At 34.3% G+C, this 26,126-nt stretch overlaps 1 protein-coding gene across 3 annotated transcripts in view; it reads right to left on the bottom strand.

Annotated features, from left to right (window-relative positions):
* Positions 1–26,126, bottom strand: part of LOC119631960 (capon-like protein) — a 224,619-nt gene that overhangs the window by 182,582 nt on the left and 15,911 nt on the right. For 2 of the 3 annotated variants that reach the window (XM_038024602.1, XM_038024605.1), the window contains exon 2: positions 1,456–2,029. In XM_038024602.1, the coding sequence (XP_037880530.1) occupies positions 1,456–1,557 (102 nt within the window). In that variant the 5' untranslated portion in view covers positions 1,558–2,029. Of the gene's footprint in view, positions 1–1,455; positions 2,030–12,546; positions 12,662–26,126 lie in introns of those variants that run through there. The other variant, XM_038024604.1, reaches the window with a different exon arrangement.

Below are 26,126 nucleotides of genomic sequence, written 5' to 3'. Positions count from 1 at the left end.
ATGCGAGAAGTTCTTAATGACAAATTTCTCAAATTGTCTTTCCAATACTTGTAAATGATGATACATTTTTGACTATTAACCAACGTGTACCATAGCACTGATCACTGAAAATGTAAATATCTAGCGAACTACGAAAAAATATAGTCACAAAAAGTTTACAGCTTCCGATGAGATGATTATTTCTTACTACTAACCAATTCATTTCCATCTTTTACATAATCAAATTTATATATGAAAGTATTTTTCTTTAAGCCTTCTTAGCTATATATATATATATATATATATATATATATATATATATATATATATTGTAAATTAAGGAAAAAAAAAAAAACGAGTACTTATCGCCTTATTAAATGTTTGCAAAAATTCTGATCAGCAATTTCTTGCAGATAAAAATGATAAAGAAATGGGAATGCGATGCATAATAGTAAAAGTCAATGGTGTTTTGATCGTCCTCTACATAAACAAACAACTTTCCATTTCATGTTATTGATTTATTTAGCGTATGTCAACGCTAATCGTGGAGTACTCGAATTTCTTCTCCTTCCAAATTCATTACATTTGATTGCATCGATGTGAAGAAATCTGAGAAAGCTGCCAAAGTCTACCAAACACGTTCAAGTCACGTTGCGGTGATGCTGCACTATCATATCTCAATGGTCGGGTTTGGGTTCAACGGTTTAAAAATGGCGACACGAATTGGCTGAAAATGCCATTTTGGTGACCACTTATTGCAAGAGTTTTCCAGGAAGGTCTGTTGCACCCAGCGTACGCACCAGACATGGCGTCTTTTGATTACCATTCATTCAGATCGGTATAGCATAGTTTGGCTGGCAACTTGGGTCCGAAAAGTTAAAAAATTGCGAACATGAATCGATGGATGAAACGCTGCCAAACCAATATAAATTCTTTCGACATGATATCGCCATGTTGCGAAAAATATTGTAAAATGTTATCGAAAATGATCGAAACTATTTTGATTAATATACATAGATATTGCATCAATTTTCCACAATAAATGCATTTTTCATGTGAAGAAGTGATCAACATTTTTGCAAGGACTTAATAAAAAGTTTTAGAACGAAATTTTGATTATGAAGCATCTCCTGGATTTAGCTTTACGAAGGTAATGATTTCTCAATGCTAACAGTAATAACGATTGGATCGGAATCGGAATCGGAATCGGAAAATACGTCGCACGAATTCCCAAAAACAAATATGGGTGGATGTATATATATAATGGTTTCATTGGTTGCTAAAGAGAAATAATAGTAACAGTTAGAAGGGATTAGTTAGTAGATCAGTGCATAAAAATACTCAATTGAGAAAACATTTATTGTAAATTTTAATGCTTGCTAAACCTTATCAGAATTTTATTACCACAAATCATTTCATATCGAAATTTTTATTGTAAATAATTGTAAAAGAATTTCTTATTAAAATATTACTTACCTTGGCTTGAAACGTAATGCCATGGAAGAAGGCCTGTTCAGCATGTAATGGCACTCGCAAATCTTGATCGTCCTGCACCAAATCGTACGGTGTTGAAGGCATTTTTACAAAATTTAGTATCACCGATTCTGACCATTTGTAATATCATGAAATTGTTTTCATTTTCTTCGTACTACGCTTGTACAACGATTTTCGTATGCTCCATATTAGACCAGTGGCAGCGGTTGTTGTTGTTGTTGTTGTCGTCGTCGTTATGTTTCTCCGAGAGCTCATGCACAAAATTTATCAATTTTTTCTCGTTTTTTTTTTTTGCTTTCTTTTTTTTTTTTTTTTCTAATGTTTCTATTTTAACAGGGAAACTAATTGAAAACCGTTTAAAGAAAAATGAAAGAAAAAAAAAAAAGTGGTTTTTGTTCTTGTTTAACCAATAACGCGTTGAGCGTTGAGTGCAGAGAACAAAGAGTTTCGAGCTTAATAGATTAAATTGTAAAAATTTTTTTTGGCAAAAAGCTCTAATTGACCGGTGAACGTGTATGTGTGACAACCATTTAGAAAATTCCAACTGTTTTAGTATCTGAAAAGAAAATGAAATTTTGATTAAAAACAAAAAAAAAAAAGAAGCAAACGTTAACCGGCGGAAAACTAATTCCAATGCTTTATTATCTCGTCACAACGACTACTGTACAAACAGCATTCGCCATAGTTCGTAGTGTCTCGAGTGGTGCACAGCCTAACGTTATGCGTTAAGCATGTACCTCCCACTATCGGCACTTGTACGTTTTGAACCTTTAGATGAGTACAAAGGAAGCCGACCCAAATAGATGAAGATAGAAGGCGGAGCAGGGGTGAATGGCGACGAACAAATGTCCGAGTTAAGGAGCATAAAAACTAAAAAAAAAAAAAAAAATGAAGTTTCCTGGCGGTAGGAAAATTATTTACATTGCCGAATCGATTAACATGTAGACAATTAACCATATCGACAACCACAAAAATGGATGGACATACACATTTCTGATATACATGTGTATTAGTAGATGATACCAGTCGAATTAATTTCCATCTATATCTGTTATTTAATTTTAATTTCATTATATAATTAAAATTTTTCTTTGCAATTATCCATATAAGGAAATTTACAATTTTTTTTTTTTTTTTTTTTTTTTTACCATCAAAAAAAAGAAAGCAAAAAAAGAAACCTTCAGGTACGTTGAAGAAAGTTCACATCATCATTGACTATTTATTAAATGCACAAAAAGTTTTCCACCTTAAACAACTCTATTTATTGCAATTAAAGTTACTGTCTGCCTATACAAACTGATACTTCGTCTTCATTTCCTTTCGAATATAAATACTGACTGACTTTTACATATAGTTAATCGATTCTCTACTTCTCATTAGTTTGACAAAAACAAAGGCCAAGAAGTTCATTTCAATTACTGACAATTAGAAGCTCAACCATTGAACAAAAGTGTCTGTCTATGTACGCTATCAATATAACCGACAAAGAGACCTGCAACACTATACAAATGAATTGCGTTCAATTCGTTTTTACTTTTTCTCCCTTACTGATTTGCTGTTGGTTAGTCATTTTTCGTTATAGGTTACGTAACGTCTAGCAACATTAAGTGACAGAAAAGAGAGAAGAATTCCAACCCTAAATATTGGAAACAACGTGCGAACGTAATGTTCGAGCTTTAATTTATCTCTACATTCGTCAACTGCTATCCCTCTCATGGGTCCATCTAAATGTCCCTCCAACGCCTATCGATTTTTTGTCCCTTCGTCCACTCGCCCATCCCTCCAATCATCCATTTATCTATCCATCCTTTGTTTATATTTTTGTAGAAGTTAATATTTAAACCTTGAAATACCTTCCAACCAAACTGTTTGTTTTGGGTAAGCAAGCTTGGACTTGGATAGAAGTATCTAGGAAAAATCCACTTGAGATGAAGAGAGCCCGAACTAAAGGCGGATTCAGGCTAGGGTCACGTTCAGAGATTACTTCCCTTAGCGAAAGATAATTAAAAACTCCCTTGTCTACACGCACAAACACTATGAAAACGAACAAAAAAAGAAGAAGAAAAAGAAAAACCAAAGCACTCAATTACTTTTTACAATATCACTTAGCTACTATACCTTACTCGCTTTACTTCCTTCACTCTGATAGTCACCATCCCTTCCTCATCCTCATAGTTCTTTTCTTCCATTTACCCCCACGAGGTTCGCTTATTGTGTTCCTATATGCCACTGCACTTTTGAATTTAATAACAAGTATAAAAATTATCATCGGTTGGGACGGAATCTCACATACCCATCATCATTAAAATTTTTTGGCGACTCGTGCTTTTATGTTTTACTATATCAAAAAGGTGAGTGAGATAAAACTTATCTTGCACCCTTTAGTTCGCTAAAAGGTCATTCTCTCCATCATGTTTATTTTAGAGTTAATGCAATTCTAGGCATATAATATATCTTGATTTGAAGAATGTACAAATTTTTTTTTTCCTTATGATTAGAGTTAAGCATAAAGCTGGTCGGCTTTTTCCCATTTTGCCCATAAACAGTAGAGTTTTCCATAAAGTCAATGTCGAATCTACCTGGGTAATGAGCAAAAACCCATAAACTTTTGTTTTGAGAAACAGAGTTGCGTTTAATTTCCGCTTTACTACGGGCGTGTGCCTTGACCAATTTGGGCCATTTTCAATACGAACCTGCGTGTAAACACTTTCAATATTTCTACCAAGTCTTTTGTGAGGAAAGTGTCAACAATGCTCACCACACTAAGCCACAGACACAAAAGCAGACAGGCATGACTTCGCGTTGATCAAGAATACATATTCTCACTCCAAGGTCTCTGAAGCTTCTTCTTGGGTGTTGCAAACATTATGATAAAATGTGTATATCCTCATAGTTGGGTGGTGGGTGTGAAAAGTACATACAGACAAACTTCTTGGTAGGTTTTATATGATTAAGTGACTGTCATGTTAAACTAGAATGCGTTGCATTTATTTAGCTATAAATAAATTTGTATTACACATAAGCGTATACGGAATGTACTTGTATATATATGTATATATGTATGTATGTATGTACTTAAAGATATATACATACGCCTATCTTATATAATTAGATTAATTGTAACCAGTATTCGCAAGTGGGTGTGTATGCACTACGACAGATGCTTTTAGTTCGTCATTTAAGATCTAACAATACATGATACCTGGCAAAGTGAGATACCACAGTAAATTTCTTTTGTACCACATTATGCAAAGTCATTCCCCACTACCCTCTTACCGCTTACCAGTATTTCTTATGAATTTAAACGACACTATGATTGCGTTCACGTCGACACGTTTGAACCAACCGTTAACGAAATCCGCAAAAATTTGAAGGAAAAAAAAAAAAAAACGCTTCGCTAACCTTAGTAGCACTCTATAATTGAGCAACAACTCATAAAGCGCCAATGTTTTGAATTGATTAACTAAATATTATTATTATGATGTAATTCGCAAAATAAAGGAAAAAGTTTAATAAGACTCGCACTTCGAAAATTGATTTTCTGGTTAAACCTGAGAGAAAAATGAGAATTCTGTCTTCAGTTAGTTGATGATTTGAGCTTTCATGAAAACTAGTCGTTCTTCTAACAAACGAAAAGATCATGTGGTATCTGCCCCATGCAGCTGACGATTGTCGAAAAGATTAAGAGGGTTTTAGTAGAACAGAAGAAATTAACATAACCCTGTTAGTAATTTGGTTGTAAAAGTTTGTATAAAGAGAATATTTGCAGGAGGCAAAGTGTGTCGAGTCAAGAGAGTTGACTCGTATTGTTCAACCGGACAATCGCAAACAAATGCGAATACCTACGAATTGCAATTAAAACGTACACTATTCCCAAAGGTCAGCATTCAGCGGTACGGACTTAATCTCGAAAGACGTTGAACAAAAACGTAAAGTCACAAGAAGACAAACAAAACGTTACAATGTAATAGGCTTCAGGTCTATTAAAGATAAAAATTTTGAAAAAAAAAGTGAAGGTCTTCTGAGTTTTAAGTTTTCTGAATTTCCGGACCGCTAGTCGTCTAAACTTAATGAGCGATCAACCGCCAAGCAAACAATTCAAAGCATTAAGATCAAGGCTTCCCTACCATTCAGCAAACTTAACTTAACTCAACCCTAGTAACAGAAACAAGCGAGAAAATTAAATTCGTTCGGGGCCGAATCTTCTACACCATCACCGTTTACCCCCCCCCCCAAAAAAAAAAAAAACAAAAGAAGTGAAAGAACAAAATTCTCATGCTTTATAATATGGAGTGGGCGCAGATGATTTCTTTTAAAATAAAAATTTTTGCCGTAAAAGCATATGGGCGTTGTAGGAGCGTCCTTTCAAAAGTTGAGGTCAATTCCAAAATTCTTTTGCAAATTTTTAGGCGATATCTTCAGTTTCGGTAACGGGAGAACAACGTTACGCAAACAGACAGATGGACAGACGAACAGGCGGAAATGTTTTGGTGCATTCAAGCGTTGTACCTGACGAAGAATTTGCAGACTTTATGGGGTTTTTGAAGCTTGTTTCTGCGTGTTATAAAGGTACTGAAAAAACAATTAAATTTTGATACACTATAATATTGGGTAGACGTGGTGAATTTTTCGCATTTTTGTGCGCATCGCCCATAGAATAGGCGTTCAAATTTTTGTACATTTATTTGCTACAGTTTATGAGTAATGAGCAAACAAACCAATTTCTCATCCCCTTTGAAAAACATTGGTGTTCTCAGTTTACGTGGTGCTGTAGGCGTGTCCTTTGAGTAAATTGGCATATTTTCAATACCAATCTGCGTGCAAGGTTGCACTTTCAATGTTTCTGCTCAATTTAAAGTGGATAGGTTGAGTTTTGCGGCCAGGGGAATGTTTACAACAGACATTACACAGATGGACAGACGGACGATTTACAATTTAATGTTGATCCAGAATCTGATGCTTCCTTCTGGGCGTCGCAAACGTTTTGACAAACTGAATATACTCCTCACCCTTCCGTGATGAGTATAAAAATTGTGAGACATAACGTGAGCAACTTGAAGCATAACGGAGCAAGATGGAGACGTGGACCGTTATATATTCACTAATAATTAAATGTGTTGCAAGTGCTTGCAAAATTTTGAACCAATGGCCGAGCTCTTCATTAGTTTATATTGAGTCAAGAAAATTGTGCATGTGGCGTTTGGTCAGCAAAACTCAAACCCATTTTCTTGGTATTTTAAAGCAACTTTTTTAAGACAAAAGAGAGCCATTTTGACCAAAACGTTCCCTTGTAGAGCCTCTGGAATTCATCGAGCATCTTTCGTAACATTCCTCCTGCTCTCGTTGTTCTCTTAATTTTGTCCGAGTCGATAAAACATTATATGGCCCGACAATGTTGTGACTAAAGACAAAATCACTCCCATTGTTCAATTCTATATGTCGTATGTCAAAGGCATCAAGGTATGACCAGCTACGAGCATTAACTTGCTTTGCGTCATTTCGAAATTTGCGCTCCATCGATTTTGAACTAGAATCTTTCTGGCATATTACTGTCGTGCGCGAGCCACTTTTCATCATCCGTTTCAATAGCGATAGAGTTTTCGCAAATAGAGTTCTTTGCACCGTTAGTTCATCTAAAGAGAGCGACGCGTTTTTGTCATCGGAATATCTAGAGCAGAAACGTATAAATCATTTTCAGATACTGCAATTTTTGCCTATCAATGGCTCCAATACACACTGGTCATAAGCCTACGAAGACTTATCGCCTTAATTGAAGTGATTATGCAAAGTTAGCGAACAAAAGCCGAAATATTTTTCTTGTACACTTTTAATATAGTCTTTGGCTTAAGATCATGAGTAAAAATTACGAATATCCGATATAAAAGCGAATATCCAAGAAGCTCAAGATTACGAAAAGGCGAGGAAACAGTTAAATAAATCCATTTATAAAGGAAATGAAAAAATTTTCGCAATTATAATCCTTCTTGTCTCTCTTCGTACTTTCATTTTAGTTAGTATTTCAAGCAAAAATAAAAAAAAAAACAAAAACTTTGCAAAATTCTTTTTCACTTTCCGGTGTTCTAACTTTCGTAGTTCGCATCCCTACTGCTACTCGGTAGTTTAATGATAATGTTTCAAGTTCTTTACCGTAGTTTTCATTGTTTTAATTAAAAGAAAATTCTTTGAACACCGCGCACAATACACCCAACAAACAATATGAACGTAAATTACAAGCAAATTTATGCTGTTTGGTTCACCTTCACGACGATATGACGAGAGTAAATTAATTTTCGAACATGAAGTTTACCGCAAATACTTCAAAGGGGAAAAGAGAAAGATATTGAGAAGGAGAGAGAGAAAGAAGAATATAGCTGTGGGTAATCGGTCGGGAGAGGGATAGAGAGATTTACTGAAAATTTATTTTACAAATGACACGGTAGTAGAAATAATAGAAACTATTTCGGTTTAAAATGAAGGTTAAGAAAATTGATGCGAACTTAATTTGAATAGTTTGACTTGAGAGAAATCCATCAAATTGCACATATATACCAAACACATCTTTAACTATCATTACAAGAAAGACTAAAGTTTTAAAAATAATTTTACAAGAATCAAATAATTAATCGATAGGGGAAGAATCTTTTCTCTTTCTGTGCCCTAAAAATATTGAATGAGAAAAAATCGTACAAGTATGCAAAGTTGTTCTGCGTTGCTATGGTCAGGTTCGCACCTGTCGATGACAAATTTTAACATTCAAAGCAAAACGGTAGTTGACATTTTTTTATTTTCATTTTCGCAAGAGAAAACAGTATGAGAAACGAAATTTTAAAGAAAAAAAATATAATAACAATAAAAGAAGAAACTAAATTAACACAAACACCGTAAGAAAGGCAAGCATAACACTTTAAACGGTCAGTAGGTGAAATCGTCAAAGAGAGTCATCGAAAAAAACCAAGCAAACAAAAATGGGCATATCTTGAGCCAAACATTGCATACCTTTCATATAAGATCTTGAATTTATATCCTCTTATAGATGCGACTAACCAACTAACCAACTGCACGTCTTTTATTTTTGAATTATGAATGCATATATAATGTGTGCATATGATATTTCATGGCTATGGCTATGTAACAAGCCAGATATAAGTTAGACGCGAGAAGTCACTCTTTCTCTGGAAGAAGAAGGCATGCCTTCGGTTGTCGCATTTTGACCCTACATCAATAGATACGCTTGAAAATCATGGGCTTCCTTCCTCACGTGATCGTGTTTATGTTCGATTGCTTGCCATTAAGAATTAAAATGAGAAAACAATATCTGCCACAACACAGACACAAACACATTCTTAAATCACTTCTCCGTCGAAATCCATGCAAAAATAGAAATCATAGTTAAAAACCTAAATCTTCAATAAACTGCTTATCAGCAGCAACAGCACGTAACAATATTTATTATGTGAAAAGAACTCGAAAGCCGAATAGACCGCTCCAAAGATTAGGTATTTCTACCCGCTTTCATGGCCAAGCCATTAACCAGCACCATTTGCTATTCCAGGTCTAAGTCTCTGTCTGCCCCATCTGCCCATCTTCGATGGCAGAAACTGTCACGGGCGTTGACGTAACTCTTAACAAACTGAATTTTGGTACATTTATTCCTTCGCCGTTGTTAATACGCACTGTACGATTTGAGAGAATTAACGAAATTGTTCTCATTTCATCGGGTAGCGAATGCATATTCGGCAATGCTTGCTGCTGAATGACGAAGGAGATTGATCAAAAATTTTGCGGTTTTCTGATCTTCATTACTAAAAATTAATATTGTGATAAGTAAGTAGGGTGAAGGAAAAAACGCAAATCTAAAAATAATATTTCACTATAATTAATAATTTTTACCGATAGGCGTAGCGCAGATAAATAAAGTGCAAGCTAGAAAAAAAAGAAAAAAATTACTTTAAAAAATGCATTGATTCAACAAAAACACTTAATCGTTAAAACATATATTAATACTACACTGAACAAAATGAAAATGGCATTAACTAAACTTAAATTTAAATGAAGGAAAAAAAAAATTGCATTGATCGTGATCATCACCGGTCCACTCGCAAAAATGATTACAATTGTTAAAGACAAAAAGACTACAATTATAATCGATTTATATATCAATTATTTTCAATCAGCTAACAGACACGTCCAGTGATTGATGACGTAATAGCTGCCAATAAACTTATTCGAAGACGACAAATATAGAAGAGAAACAAACCAGAGACTGCATAGCAGATGGACAATTATGAAGAGGTCAAAAAATGGCTTCGCCAAAGCGCTTTGTTTGAGAGAGTCCACCGATTGAAAGAAATGTGAAAAACATGTGTAAAGCTCTAACGATGGACAGCACTTTCAATAAAACATTTCTTTTATCGTCACAATGAGAAAAACCCATTAAGAATTTATTTGTGTGTATAGACGCGCAGCAGGCAATTCTGATTGCTTCTGCCGGGTATTCTTACCCCAGCGCACCTAAAGCAAATCTAAGCTCTTAGTTATTCAGCGATAGCCAAGTATAAAATTACAAAGCGTTAAGACCGTTATTAACTCACTCTGGAAGTAGATAACCACGAATGAAGAACAATGAAAGCGAAAGTGAACAAACTGAAAACTTTTACTTATACGTCACCGAATTGTCAAGCGCAGATGCTGTACACGGGTCCATGTTAGCTTTTTGATTTAAACCTTTAGCCAATGAGTAATAATTATTAGTGAAATTCTTATTCTCGAAAAACATTATTGCAAGCGAAGATGTTATTATCACCTCCGCAAGCTACAATAAAAAGATATATTAGAAGGCATATACGGAACTGCAATTAACACGTGAAGGACGGCGCAGTTTTTTTTTTTTGCTATTTCGCATAAGCATTCGCTTGTGTGTACCACCGGTGATACACGCCGTCCTTAACGTCCTGTTAAATTAACAAACTCCTTGAAACGAACAGCCCTGAAAGCCCTGACTCATGCGCCTACGCCCTATGTATAATGCATTACAGGTTTACATTGAAAAGTTTCGCCATAGATTTACTTCTTTTTTATTAGAAGCCCCAACAAGTTCAAGCTTGCAGCTATTTTTTTAAGCAGTTCCATTACTCTTTCAAAATCTATTCCGTACTTAAAGGTGATGCACGAAACGATGATCATCAAAAGCTAGCCTGAGATGCCTGACTTTCAATCTCAGACGTTCATGAAGAAAATACACTTCGTTCACAATATCTCGGCTACGAAAGCAATAACAAATTTGGTATATTCTCTACTAAAAAAAAAAAAAAAAAAAATTTAAAACTAGACTAGATCAAGTTTTAAATGAAAATAAGAAAAAGAAAATTTGCCAACTAATTAAATTTGTTCAAAAAATGAAAACAATAAAAAAAAAAAAAAAAACTCATTTAAATTCAAGTAAAAAGGTTAATGACTTCTGTTCTTTTACTGCTGCGAACATTAAGCGCAATAAGGGCATTCACGTCAATAAGCGTAAAAACATTTAAGTTTAAACAGTTTTTACTTTGTCATATTGGTTTACGAAAGCTACCTAACTAACTAACATTGCTTTCTTAAGCTAACAGTAAAACGTACAAATTTGAATACTCATAAGCAAATATCTTAAGCTAAATATTTATGTAAAGCAAAAAAAAAAATATATTGAAAGTTTTTCACACTAGATGGTGTTTGGTTTCACATATAATGCAAAGCTAATCAGATTGCATCATATAGCCATACGTTTGCGACATAATCTCGCATTGTATAATTTTCATGAAAATAGTTTTGTTGTTCATTTAATCGAGCGAACATTTTTATACGAATGCAATTGAGTGAAATTTCTTAAAAGGTTCTCGAATTTTGCAAATTTTTATTATATTTTACGAAAAAGTGAAAAAACCAGCCGATGTTTACAAATATATGCAATATACAAGAGCAATAACAACAACAACATACAGATGTTTTTCATGCGCCCCTTCTACATTTGCCAAACGATTGATTCTAATCTCTAATAACACAGCGAGTGTAGCAAACGATTCAAGCGAAAAATCGATCAGCATAGTTCAATAGAAAGTCTATAAAAGTCCTACGATGATGGACGACACTAGACCGCAAGCATCATTGAATGCTTGATATGCAAAAATTTTAAGAACTTAGGTGCAAAGCTTTGATGGATGAAATGTATACTCCAGACTTTGGCCCCCTCTCTGCACAACTTCATTGATAGTCTAACGTTGGCTTCGGAAGGTATCTACGAAATTCACTTTACCGCCTTTGTCGCCTGTAAATTATATAAAAATTGAAGGACGAAGAAATTATGAAATCGCCGTGATTTCGGCAAAAAAAACAACAAAGAAAACTAAATTATCATCATACTTTATAATATTAAATGGGCGCGGCTGACATTTTCCAACTTCTTCAAAATGAAAGTCGAAATATATATGTAACCAGCAAAAAACAAGGAAAGCAAAGTTCTTCACACTTTTTGTTATATAGACGTGTGGGCGTTGTAGGCGCTTTCTATTAAAAATTTCATTTTCAAATTCTTTTGCAATCGAATTTTGAATTCGAGTTTACCACAGATACAACACACTTGTGCAGGCAGAAGGATGGACAGATTAACAGATGGACAGATGGACAGATGGAAGAGAGTTTGTTATTATTGGCCAATAATTTATATACGCTACGGGGTTTTCGAAATTTGCGTCCGCGCAAAAGAAATGAGATTTTGATAAGCTATATAAAATTTGCGCCGACATGGCCGGCTTCTTCCATTTCCATGCAAAGACGCTACAGCATTGCCTATTCGAATTTTTGTAGATTCACCTCGGGTAACTTGTGACTAATGGATAAAAATAAAATTTCTTATTTCTTTTGAAAAACAAAGGTGTTCCCACTTTACGTAGCACTGTAGGCGGATCCTTTAACCGATTTTGCAATTCATTCTGGCCAACGTTTACTCTAAGGCTTATAAGTAACGAATACACTTTTCTTACATGCATATGCATACATATACATATATGCATATATGCATATATGCGTTAACATTTTCACCTTCAGTTTCTTTTCTCGCCCGCCTAATTCTGCTTCTTCTTACGGTGCTGTTGATATAAAAGTTATGGTAAACTTTTGTTAAAATTTTTTGCTGATTTTTGAAGTTTTCTTCTTCGTTATGCTCTCTTGTGACTTATCATCCAGCGACCGTGTATGTGTATTTAACTGTGTACACACGTGTATGTGTTAATGCATGTACCGCTTATTCCTGTATTTGTGGCCATGTATGCGGCATGGCATTCAGTTGCATCACGCGTGAATCATTTAACGAATATTTATTTTCGCTATTGTCATCGCATTTCAATGTAATTCGAGTTAAATCGTTTGCTCGTTTGCTCGTTTGCATATATAGTTATAACCGTATACAACTAATCGATCTATTGTTTTTAGAATTAATGGTAAAATATTTATATTTCATTTTTATTTTTTTTATTTTTTTTTTCTCTCTCTCTCTTTTTGTTTATTTCTGTTGTCATAGTCGGCATATAGGCATTACAAGCATTATTTACGAGTATCGAGCGGTCAAATTATTAGTTTCCGTGTGAATTGTGAACGAAAAACAACATAAAAAATGTATGAGTCACACGCCCGTGAATCATATGATACACAAAGATGGATCCAATGAAACTCGCTTACAATTTGAAATACTTTTTATGATAATCTATAACAACTTATCAATTCATAAGACAGCGGAACACAATAATTTAAATAAAAAATTACTCGAGAAGATAGGAAAAATGATTTATGCAAAAGGCGAGGATCAATGTCATGATATTTCATTTACTTTCATTTTGAATATTTGGGGCGAACACATATTGCTAACATAATTAGCTCAATTGATTTCATTCACTTTGAACACTTTCCGCATACGGTACGAGGATTACAGATCCCGTTTATAATCCACCAAGCATGCGATCATTTCGCCTTTCGACGAATATCGACCTGAAGGAACCTTTTCGCTGTGTGTAGCGAGATGATTGGTGCGTGTGTGTGTGTGTGTGTGTGTGTGTATGTGTGCGTGTGCGTGTGTGAGATTCTAGATCAATTCATATACATATGCATTTACGTTCGCGTTCATCCTTATGCCAAACGGTCTCATACATTTTTGCCACAAAAAAAATCCCATAAACTGCGTTTTGCAAAATTTTTTCCAGATTTCCTCAATTTGGTTAAGTGCAAAACTTAACTGACTGCGAATTAAGCAAAAAAAAAAAAAAATACACTAAAATAATCGCAAAAGAAAATACAATAAATTTGCGAGGATATATGCAAGATGATGAACACTCACCGACCACGTTTGGGAATCATATTTTGAATTCACTTAAGCCCACCCGTCTGTCTGTTGTCAGTCCTGGTAATTTTGTATTTAATTGTTTTAGGCTACCCCCCCCCCCCCGCCCCATCACCCACCAACTTCGTTAAATTGATTTATGAAAAAAATGTCCAATTTTCAACATTTCTCGACCAAACCAAATTGGTTTGTAGCGGTCGGTGTTGAATATTCAATAGATTGACCTTGACCTTTTTAATCTATGAATCAAACAAAGCACGAGTCTCGTCCAATACTTTGCTAAAATGCAAACACGATACTGTATGGCACTCTTAATGCTTGCGTATGGAAAAGCAATTACAAACCAGATCTTTCGGAACTTTACTAAACGGCTCGAAAAAGTTCTATACTCTTACGCATGCATACATATATATATAGAAAGCAAAATTCAACACATAGCACAAATATAGGCAACGGTGTGTTCTTTTATTAATTTGCTCTCGAACGGAACCGAAAAGCAACTGCCAACAAAATCTGGCGAAATTTCACTTATACATTGCCTTTGTATCAGATATTGTTGATCGGATATTTACCCGCATATTGTTAGTAACGAATCTATTTACACTTTAAACAGATTTACACAGATGACTGCCTTGTTAGCGCAATTCATTTAAAACCTCGAAACAAATCTAAGGAAAGCACTTCTCTAATCAACTTGCGGCTCTAAATGGTTCGAAGCATACCTATCTGTGTCTGTGTATTTGCTACGTATGAAATTCGAAAGACTTTAAAAATTTAAATTGAAAACTAAAACTCGGCCTCTTTAACACCTAAAGAAGTTTATTAATTAAAGCATTGCGTTTTTTTTATCAACGTGTGACGTAACTTCAAAATTTAAATTATCAGTGGAAATAATTGGGGTTCGCACGATTTCATATTTAAGTTGTTTCGTTAGATTGATTTGTGCTCGGTTTTCATTAAATGGAAGTAAATTTAATTTTTCTACTGAATTGTAATTTTTTTTTTTTTCATGAAGTTTTTTTTTATAGAAATTATTACATTTTTCTTCTTGAACTTTTCCAATGAGTGTAGAAAACATCATAGAATTGATGCTTAAAGATTGAACTTGAACTGCGTATTTCATTTTATGATAAGGTAAGCAAATTATCTTTAATGTGAAAAGCTTTAAGCAAACCTCTTAACACGAACGTGTTTACGTATGTAAACCCTTTCAAGTGTCTGTAAATGAAAATGTAAGTAACAAGTCTCTGAAAGCCTACCCCACTAAATAATGAATACAAAAGTCATGACCAAAATCGCGGCCCTGTCAAATAAAAAGCATTTTCTATATAAGGAAAAAAAGTAAATAAATGAATAAATAAAAGAAAAAAGAAATCGCATAAAAGTTGCAAATATCAACATGCTTGAGTGTAAGCGTTAAACGACAACAACTTGTATGTAAGGGTCCTTAACCTTAAGAAATCCACACCAGCACAAACAACAAGAACAATAAGAACAACAAGAACGAGAACAACAACAACAACAACAACAACAACAACAACAATGAGAACAACAATAGCAACAAGCACATGGAGAACAACACATAGAATACCAAACATATAAATAGCTATGTGTGCACGAAGAAGACAAGAGGCATAAACCAAGCGTATAAAATAGAACTAAAATGTGCAGAATAATGATTAAGTAAAACATAAAACTCGCATCTACGGATTGTAAATACCTTTCCCAATGCAAAAGACTCGCAGTGCAGTAAGAAGAATACAGACGAAAAAAAAAAAAGAAAAGAAGAATGCAAAAGAGGATAAAGGAGAGAAAGAGAGAAAGAGAGAGCGAGAGAGAGAACATAAAATCAGAAAGCGCATGAGTACATACATGTAGGGTTACAGAACCTATGCACGGTATGCATGAAATCTTCGTTAATGGTAACTAAGTAAACTTGTTATATGAAAAGAAAAACAAAGGGTTTCGAGATAATTGAGGAGCGGTTTCATCATTATCAGGTTTCGATTAAAGAAGAAGGGCAAAAAGAATAATTGAATTTTTGAAGACACAACTTTAAACAACAACGTGCATATATATATATATATATATATATATGCATACACTTTGAAAGTATATTTAAGTTAAGTTTGTCAGCTCGTTTGACCCGAGCACGCATTACGTACGTAGAGAGCGTAAGTACCAGCACCCTTTATATCGTTCATCCGGTCTCTTTTATTTAATTTTTCCTTTTAAATCTGCTTTCTCAAGCTCTGTTTTCGAATATCTTTCGCATTTGTTGCCACATATACACACACATAAACACACACACATACACACGCCTTCATAAGACGATTTCATTATTGTTCCTATATTTCGTCACTGTTGCACTTGGTTTTATACAATATTTTATTGCATTTTCTTCTGTTGATTCATAAGCATTCGTTGTTTCTGCTATTCTTGCTGTTGTGATCATTGTTTGGTTTTTTTTTTTTTTTTTTTCTTTTCTTCGTCTTCGTCTTCTTTTTTTTTGCAGTTCCAGGTGTGATGTAGTTTTACTAGTTTATGATCGCACAACTTTTGTGGCAGTTATGATAAGTTCGTCATAATATTCGTATTTATCTTATCGGGTCGTTTAGTAATATTCTCTCTTCGTATAATTATAGAAATGCTAGATGTAGCAAAGTATGCCGGTCATGTAGACCGTGAAAAACTAATTAGAGTCCACTATGTTGGACATTTAGTGAAGAAAGAAACAATGAAATACGGTAAGAAAAACTTCATAAATAGATTAAATAAAGTTTCAATTCCGCTAAGAAAGAAAAAGATCAATTGAATCGAAATGCAAGTGAAATCTATTTATTAGCAGCCACAAGTTTTTTGCGTAATAGGAAATAAAAAAAGGGAAATAAAAAGCATGAAAAAGGAGGAAAAAAACCAAAAACAACAACAGATAGAAAGAAGTATAAGTAAAGTAAAAGTTCTACTGGTAGAATTTAATCTAGATTAACTTAGCTCCGACGTGGCCAAACCCTTGTTCGGCTCGTGCACAGAACACAGCTCTAAATATTGCTTCGCATCAAATATGTGCAGCAGTTATGACCGACGCGCAATTTTATGGCAATTTCAAGAGATGAGTTTGCCTAATACAACGCTGAGACGTAAGTTCGCATTTTCGAAATTCGAAGAATCCCTTGTCAGTATAATGCAATGAATTCGAAATTCTCTTTTTAATAATCGGTACTGTTTCTAACCTGCTTAAATTCCAGCCTTACACTAATAGAGAGATGGCAATTTCTCTAAAAAAGTGATTTTTTAGTTTTCTCGAAAAATGCTTATTTTTTCAATAATATCGATTTTTTTACCCTTCAAAGCAATCCCCCTTAGGTATAAAATACCGCGGTTCTGATATGGACTTTTTGGGTTACGGTATTGTTCTTGGTCACAAAAAATGATGATCCTTTTGATCAAAATTTACAAATTTTGGAACAAACTTTGCTGCCGCCACAAGTTTCATGCCCAAAAAATTCGAAAAAATTGCTTAGGCATAAGCCAACCGATATGCCGACATCGATCATTAACTTCTTTAATAGTGATTCGACAATTCTTACTAACAATTTTCTTCGCTACTTCAAAGTTTTCATCGGTTAATGAAACGCTGGGACATCCAGGCATGGAATTGTCATTAACATCTTCTGAGCTTGTCAAGTGCCAAGCACAACAGAACACATCTACCCTTAATACATGTTAAAAAAGAAAACAACTAAAAACACAAAATGTGTACAACATATGTTGGGAACATGTGTACGAACATAACAAAAAAAAAAAACAAATTCAAAAATCGAAAATCGTATGCACGTAGCCCACGAAATTTGAAAAGTCTAGACACACCTCGTACTATTATAGAAAGGTGAGTCTTCGAACTCTAAGATATACCTTCTGTGCTTAATAGTGACAACAGTCAACTTCTGGGTAATGAAATTTGTTGCGTAAGTAAATTTTTTGCAAACTTATTGTATTTTGCAACAAATTCTTGCAAAGAGCTTAGAGCGATAAGTTTAGAAATTGTAGGCTTTTAAATAAGAGTCAGTTGACCGGCCCTAAATCAATTCTGATTCTGATATGTATATATGTATATATATTCATGCCATGACGGCGGTTGAAAGCATTCAAGCCGGGCTCAATGTGCCCGAGCTCATTGTGCAGATACATACATCAAACAGATTACATAGTAGTCTTTCGATCAACGTAATGTGTTACCGTTCCGTCCATTCGTCTTTTAGAATCGCTGCAACATTCACAAGCATTTGAACTGGAAATCTTCGCAAGTATCATTTTTCACGTAATACTCTGAAATATTTACGAAATATCAGTTTATAGTTTAGTTGTGCAGAATGGATGATCGAACGAGTCTTTAATTTGTTAAACGTACGATATATTTCATTTGTACTTCTCATTATCAATTCATTATCTATTAGTCATGCGATTGCCGTAAGTTCGCACTTTGCCCAAGATCCTATTATAGTGATTGAGAAACTGAGATTAATTGATTCACTTGCCCACTCTCTTGCTTGCTCTCTTTTGCTGTGAACATACTTAGCAATCAAAATGTTGTTATAATTACAAATAATAATAAGAATCAATCATCCGCCACTGTTATCATAACTCGCCAAAGTAACATTAAATATGAAATTGTTTTAATCATTTTGCTGCTTTCGCTTAACGTTATTAGATATTTATTACCACGTGTTATAAATTATAGAGATTTCGGTCATCGCAAATGTATCATAATCACTGATAATGTCGGAATATTTTCAGGGAAGTTAGAGAGATAATTAAAATGAGTACTGCCCTGTAAAGGATAAAATCAAGACCTCATGAATGTTGGGTATTAAAAATTCGGCCATAAGCCTATCCATCCATACATAGGTTTGGGCTTTTGGTTTAGATTCATTTTTCTTATTCTTGGTAAAAAAAAAGAGGAAAAAAAAAAAAAACTTAAATAAATAAAAACTGCTATGAAGTAAGCGAAAAGCGTCACACCGTACGCAATAAACGTTGAAATTGAAATTATTTACAATAAAAACGCTTACGAACTCAAACTTGTTGTTATTTAAAAGCCAGTCAATAAACATGTAAAAATGCCTGAAGAACACTTTGTCTCTCTAGGTATCTGCTGTCTGCTTGCATTTCGGTCGATTAAAGTGTTTTTACGTTCATTCATTTGTTCGTTCGTTTATTATGCAAGCTTAAGCAAAAATGTTTTTCTTCTTAATGGTACATGTCGATGCTGTTGTTGTAGTTGTTAATGCGACGTAATTATTTACACATATATATATATATATATATATAGATATTAAAGTCGTCTTACAGGTTGCTGCTACAGTTGCTTTTATTTTATTTTTTCTTTTCTTTTTTCTTAAATTGCCAAAGGCAATTTTGAGTCAACTTACAGCTGCTGACAAATCCTTTTTCATTTTTTTTTTTTTTTTTGTTTTTTTTTTCGTAAAATCATTATTTAAATCTTTGATTAAAATTCGAGTAATCCGTTTGTAAAATATTTGCACGAAATAAGTCAAGTTTTCCATCAACACATTAATCATCAAATATGAGTCATGCTAACGCGAACATAACTATAAAATTAAGTGCTCACTCTATGATTTTGGGAATGAAAAAATCATTAAGAATGACATATTATTATGAAGAGTTTCCGTTTGAAAGTCTACATTTAATTAGCTTAACTTTACTTTACAAATACTACATACACGAGAAGTAACGGTTGCAGGGGCATTCGTTTTCTGAAAAGAAGAATTCGATACGAAATTTTTATTCGGATGACTTTAAAACCTATCAAAGAATTAGATCAAAGAAAAGGATCGTCTTGAAATTCGACTATCAAAGAGATCAAGAAGATATAGTTTCTGCGAGAGCAACAAAGCGTTTCGCTTTAAAATAAACGTTAATTACAAGTGCTTCTCTACGAGTGTAAACGACGGTCTACTGAGAAGACTGGTTTTTATAAAGTTCTGTAATAGTTTTTATGACATAACAAACGAGTAATTAAATTTTATATATCTACGTGATAGCAATTCTTTTTCGAAGTTATGTCGTAAACGGCATTACAATTAAAATTTGAAACGTGACGAGACGAAATAGCGAAATTCTCGCTATTCTCGCACAGCGTCGCCTTAAAAAGTCACTTCAGGATCTTCAGGAATCTGGTGCGTCGTCTATAACGTCGAACTTGGAATGTACTAGTAAGCATCTTGGCTGTCATGCCGAGCGCAGTCGATCGCAGATCGAGCATCATTTGAAGCCCAGCTTCATACCCGATTCTTTGATCATCCATGAGATCGAGCTAGTAATGAGATATGCTAGTATATATCTCGCGTGTCTAAAGCGTCGATATGTTTACCATATTTGAGATTAAATCTATCATTTTGGTTGATCATGGCACTATCGGTGCGCTTTACATTTCAAAATTTGGGCTTCAGTTGCGTTACAATGGTACGTCCGTTAAAGCCTTTATTATAACCGTCCAAGTAAGTGACCAATTGAGTCGTTTATGAAAAATCCGCATCAACCTGTACTCTTCATAATATCTCCGTCACGATACCACACGCAACCACACATAAACCGCAATAAGCAGTTTGCATTTTTTTTATTTTTATTTTTTTTTTTATTGTTGTTATTATATGGGCGATAAGCTATGCTTTTGGGGAAGCATAGATGTGCCGAAACTCTCTCCTCGAGTTTAAAGCTTGAACTATCTATAACTTGGCGAGAAGTTTTCTGAAAGATAGCTTAGGGGTACAATGAACGAAGCACTCTTTTCTTATAGTCTACTGCTAAGAAAGGAATACTAACCAAACCAGCTGATCACTGGTTACGTAAAATACGTTGATTTTGTAATAGTCGAGAGCACGGCACCGCTCGCCATGTCAGTTGTGACACCTAATGCTAATATATCTTGAAGAGGGGTAGTCCGGCGTTAGCTAGCCGGAAGGCAAGAATTAATCCAAAGGCAAGAGTGACTACGTACCGTTAAGTAAGGCTGAAGGCTTTAATTTTAAGCTGCAGGGGGTCAAGAGCCCACTCACTATGTCACGAGTACCTACGGCTAGAGATGGCAGCAATAGTTTACTGCAGATTGGTGCTTGACAAGATCCTTCGGCAGGAAGCTTGCATACTTACATACATATGGAAACCACGGTGGAAGCTTGCATGTCCAGTCCCCAGTTTGAAGGTAGCAGTTAACTAATGCGTGAGCCCTTAATGAGCCCTTTGCATTCGAAATGCTTAAATGATAAGTAAAAATACTATAATGGTGCAAGGCGCATCATTAAATACCCTACACCAATGCAGTATAGTCATTCATGTAACGAGTTTTCAAAATAAGTCTTTGTATGAGAAGTGATCGAAAAACTGGTCCGTTTCGAACCGTTCCGAACCGTTGCATCCACCCTTGGGACAAAATACGTCAGTGCATTAAATTTCATTGAAATATCTCGAAAATTGCGAAAGTTAATGATTGCACATGCAAGAAAACAAGAGAGACAAGCTTAGCTCGATTCAGAAAGTGATCCTGAATACGTCAGTATAAGAAAAGATGTGCCCGTTCCAAGTCCGTCTGGGTGTCGTACACATTCGTACCAACTTAATATACCCCTACTACCGTTAAGTGTTGTAGGGTATAAAGGTGCAATACTGGATTTTGTGTCCTTGGATCTAATCTAGGTAGTAGGTGTAGGTTTTTTACATATGTAAATCAATTTCTAAGTTTGTCCGGTTTTTGTCATTTGTTAATGGATTAAAATTTCTTCTTTCATTCTGAAGTTTTCACCACTGTGGTCGGTAGTAGTTGAACACCACTGTCCTGAGTAATCTAAAGAGAGTAGAAAAAAAGGTTGCCGTAACGGCCGTTGAGGGATTTGCTCAAGGGGTTGCTTTCAGTTTTCATATCCTATCTACAATCAGTAACTAAAATAACTAAGGTGGATGGAGAAAGCTAGTTAGCCTTTGATAACAATTTCAACTTATGATTGAACAGTCTCATTGAAAATGAAAGTCGATTAAGAATATCATAAGATATATATATGTATTTGCAAAAATTGATTGCACTAACTATCTTGGCTAGCTATTCTAGATAAAAGCAAGTCGCAAGAATTAAAATGCTTAAATATCAGAAAATTTTAATGGAACATTACTTAGGACTAAGATAAATATTAAGTGGGAAGAAAGAGGAAAATTTAATAATATTTAGGTGTAAGACATAGCCAGAGGTACGAAATACTGTATCACATTTTTCAAGAACTTGGCAATATCCTATGGATTGTTATACAAACAGCAAATCAAAATCTCCGATTCTTTTTTTATTCTTACAGCCTCATCGGTAGCACTATTTGCTCTACGCTATATCACGGGACAAATTTCGTAATTTTTATATATGTGCGTTTACAAAATTTAAAAGTCTTAAGACTTATTATAGTCTTCTTGCTACTTTGCCGATACAATCTCTTCGCTTTGATGACTAAAATTGTGTTGCATAATACATCATTGGAAACATTCTTAAGCTAACAATCAAAATTTCGATTTATGTCAGCAATTAGGCAAAAAAAAAAGAACATTTTCTGGTTTCTTCTTTTCATCATTAAAAATCGAAAAAAAATTAAGAATAAATAAAAACGAAAACAAAAGAAATTAAATCTCAAAATTCATGAAACAACTACAACTACAAAAATGTGATGGAAAAAAAATACTGCTATGCTATTAAGAAAATCCAGGCACGAGGCCATGGCGCGTTATTAAAATGTATTACCGAACATAAATATAAACTAGAAAATAATTTAATTGAAACTTGAGCAAAAATAAAAAAAAAAAAAGAAGAAAACAAATAAGAAGCGGAAAAAAATTATTATGCAAAATTTTTCATGTTCAGCTTAAACGCTACATTACAATGATGGTAAGCGCAGAAAGCAGGCAAGCGAGCGAACATGTGCCGAGCAATGAACACAATACACAATAACAGCATCATCGTCATCGTTATCGTCATCGTCATGGTCATCGGCATCATCATTAACAAGCACAATAGCGGCAAGACAAGAAAACGAAGATTAGCGATAGTGACGTTGATAGAAATGCATGGCATTTTAAAGTCAATACATTGATGTTCGATGAAATTACGAACGAAGAGTGCGAGCATCTGTCTTTCTCTCTTTTCTGCTATTGTGTTTATCTTTTATACAGTCTACTATATATTCGCGATTCTTTCTTTACATGCCATAATCTTGTCTAGTCGTTCTTTCCTTAGTTTCCTTAGCTTATTGGTTATTTTAACCATCGCCGAAGTTTGAAGAGTGTATTCATTTTGTTGAAACGTTTGCAACGTACAGAAGGAAGCTTTAGAGAACCCAAAATGTATGTATATTCCTGATCAGCACGAAATTTTGAATTGACTTAAGCATGTCCCTCTGTCCGTCTGTCTGAGTGTCTCTCTGTCCGTTTGTTGTAAACATTCTCCTGGCCGCAGAAATAAAGCTATCGACTTCAAATTTTGTTAGAAACAATAGAAGTGAGCCAAATTGGTTAAAGCACAGGTCCACAATGAAGCGTAAACTGAAAGCAACTTCGTTCTTCTAAAATTCTTCAAAATTTGTGGATTTTTGTTCATTACTCACAATTTATAGAAGATAGAAGGCTGAAATTTCACCACATTTACCTTACGGAAAAACTGTACTTTTTGTATGTGAAAATCGAAAAGCTCGGCCTAACCCACATAAAATTACAGTTGGTTAAATTTTGTCTTCTTTACTTGTTTTAATGTGTTTTGCCAATTAATCAATCATAAGATAGAATGTTAAAAACTATTTAGTACATTCCTCAGATGAAGGTATTTTGGCTGCGTAAAGTTTCGTTTATTCTAAAATTAATATGGCGGACACCCTTCGACCGAGTGGATTAAGTTTTTCTTAATAATACCAAAAGGAATCTCTCTCTCTCTCTCACTCTCTCGATCTCTCTCCCATAATTTATGAATCCCATTCATGAAATCCATTGAATGACTTATCTCTTATATGAACAGAAGTTCACAAACATCATAAATGAATTAAAAACCTATAAAATATATAACAATTCATATATCCGTCCATCCATCCATCCATTTATCTACCTATTGATCTATGCTTTGTTTATTTGTAAATGCTTTTCAACACTGCATAGAAAAACATTACATCCGAATACATTCGAAGTTTAGTTGCACATCGATAGAATAGTTATTTTGTTTTTGTTTAGAAGACATAAACAAAATTAAACACAAATGCTTTAAAAGATAACATAAATAAAGAATTTTCATTTTCATTTACATTTATAAAATCTTTATACCCATCAAATCAGCAGATATAAAAATATAATGCATTCATCATTGCGTTTGTAACGTTTGATTTCGTATATCATATGAAAAATGATTCATTTTAACCACACACATGCCGTACAAGACTGAGAGAGAAACCAAGAATGGATGATGCTGCTAGAGCCGGATTCAAAAGGAACTAGCAACGTTTGAATTCCTGGCAGCCAAAATTAGTCTCAACATAAATAGTAAGAACAAATTAAAAAAACTTTAATTATTATTTAAGTCGTTCGCCGTCGTTTATTAAAAATATATAGGTACTTGTACTAGGAAACTAGCCTACGGAAGAATTGATGAAAGAATTGCCGCTAATTAAACTAAAAAGTAAGAATCAGCGAATTTCTACTTTTTACTCATTTCCCTTTTTTGTTTTGCTGGTGCGTATTTTTTAGGCACATGTTGATGGAAAATGAAGGTTGCGACATTGGCTGCCTGTAAAGCCAAACAGAATAAGGTATTAAATGATAATGCGCAGGAACAGAAATATATTATATGCTCGTTACAATGCATTGTCGTAAGCTTTGGAATTCTTTTTAAGTTTTTTCTCTTTTTTTTTACATTCAGCATCTTATTAAACCGATTCCGTTTCTTTCTATAGCGAACTTTTATATGCTTTGAATTGAAAATTAAGCAGATTTCACATTACCACGTACTATAGCTTACTGGCGACAATATATTGAGAGCTCTACCTCAGCGGAGATAAGACTCTTATCTAAATCATATCGGAACAATTCTTCTGCAAGTACTTTAGTAAGTCAAAACTTTGAAAATTGAATAATCTCCACGTACAGACAGACGGGCGCACGAACAAAACGATGCAAGAACGTGAATATAAACATGCTTAGAAAACGTTTAGATACATGTTTATAGGCTTAATAGAATTTTTAGAAAATCCAGAATGCAGAGACCGCAATTAATATGAATTTATAATGGAACGTCAGATAGGAGCATTGCGGAAAATAGCAATTTAATTTTTGACCACCGATAGTTAAAAGTAAGTAAAGGCAGATTTGGGGAGCAGCGCAGCCAGCGCTCTACCTCTGCCTTGCGAGACTTGTATGAACAAGGGAGCTCCCGAAAGCACTATTCCTAGTAAACAAACAAAAGAAAGTTGAAACGTTCCCTAAAACGGGGTGAGCTATTTATGTCAGATATCATGGACAGACATTATGTGATATCCCAACGCATTTAATGAGTTTGCCATATAAATTATCCAAAAACCGCTCGAATATTTCGAAACAGAGCCCCAATTACATAAATGCAGTCCAGAACGTGTATGTAATGTGACGAATTTATGGAATCTTCCTCTGCCTTTTCTTTAACTAAAGTGAAAGTTTACTTGACACTTTTCCAAGCCGCATTGTTAGATTTGTCCAGCTATGCCAATGAGCTTCAACGTGCAGAGTGTATTAATTTCTTGAAATATCGTGGAGAGTTTTTTTTGCACGATTTTCAATATGCATGGAGTCATTAGAGCACTATTTCTGCGCTGTGTTCCGTCGTTTGGGCAGGTTACTGTGAAAGCTGATCGGCAGGAGTAAGAAGAGCTCACGCGGAGCCAACATGTTGTAATTCAGACAAAAAGTGTATGAAACGTAAAAATTTGATGCCTTAGACGCTCGCACCTCAGATATGTTAAATAATCTTAAACAGAGAAATCTGTGATCTAAGACTACCATAATATCAAAAAGTAAAAATTATTAATAAAAAAAAAAAAAAAGAAAAAGAAAACACTCCCGCACCACAAGGTTTTATTACATATGTCATTGAATTTCAATCACTTGATTGGGAGAAATAGAATGCATTGACTCTGCAAATCATCATTTATTTCGGTGGAAATAGAACAACTTCACCGATCGGTATTTGAATTCTTTTGGAGTTTTCAATAAAGAGGAATTAATC

The sequence above is a fragment of the Glossina fuscipes genome, unplaced genomic scaffold (assembly GCF_014805625.2).
Source record: "Glossina fuscipes isolate IAEA_lab_2018 unplaced genomic scaffold, Yale_Gfus_2 1, whole genome shotgun sequence".
NCBI classification, from domain to species: Eukaryota; Metazoa; Arthropoda; class Insecta; order Diptera; family Glossinidae; genus Glossina; species Glossina fuscipes.
This window is presented reverse-complemented; position numbering and strand designations above follow the sequence as displayed.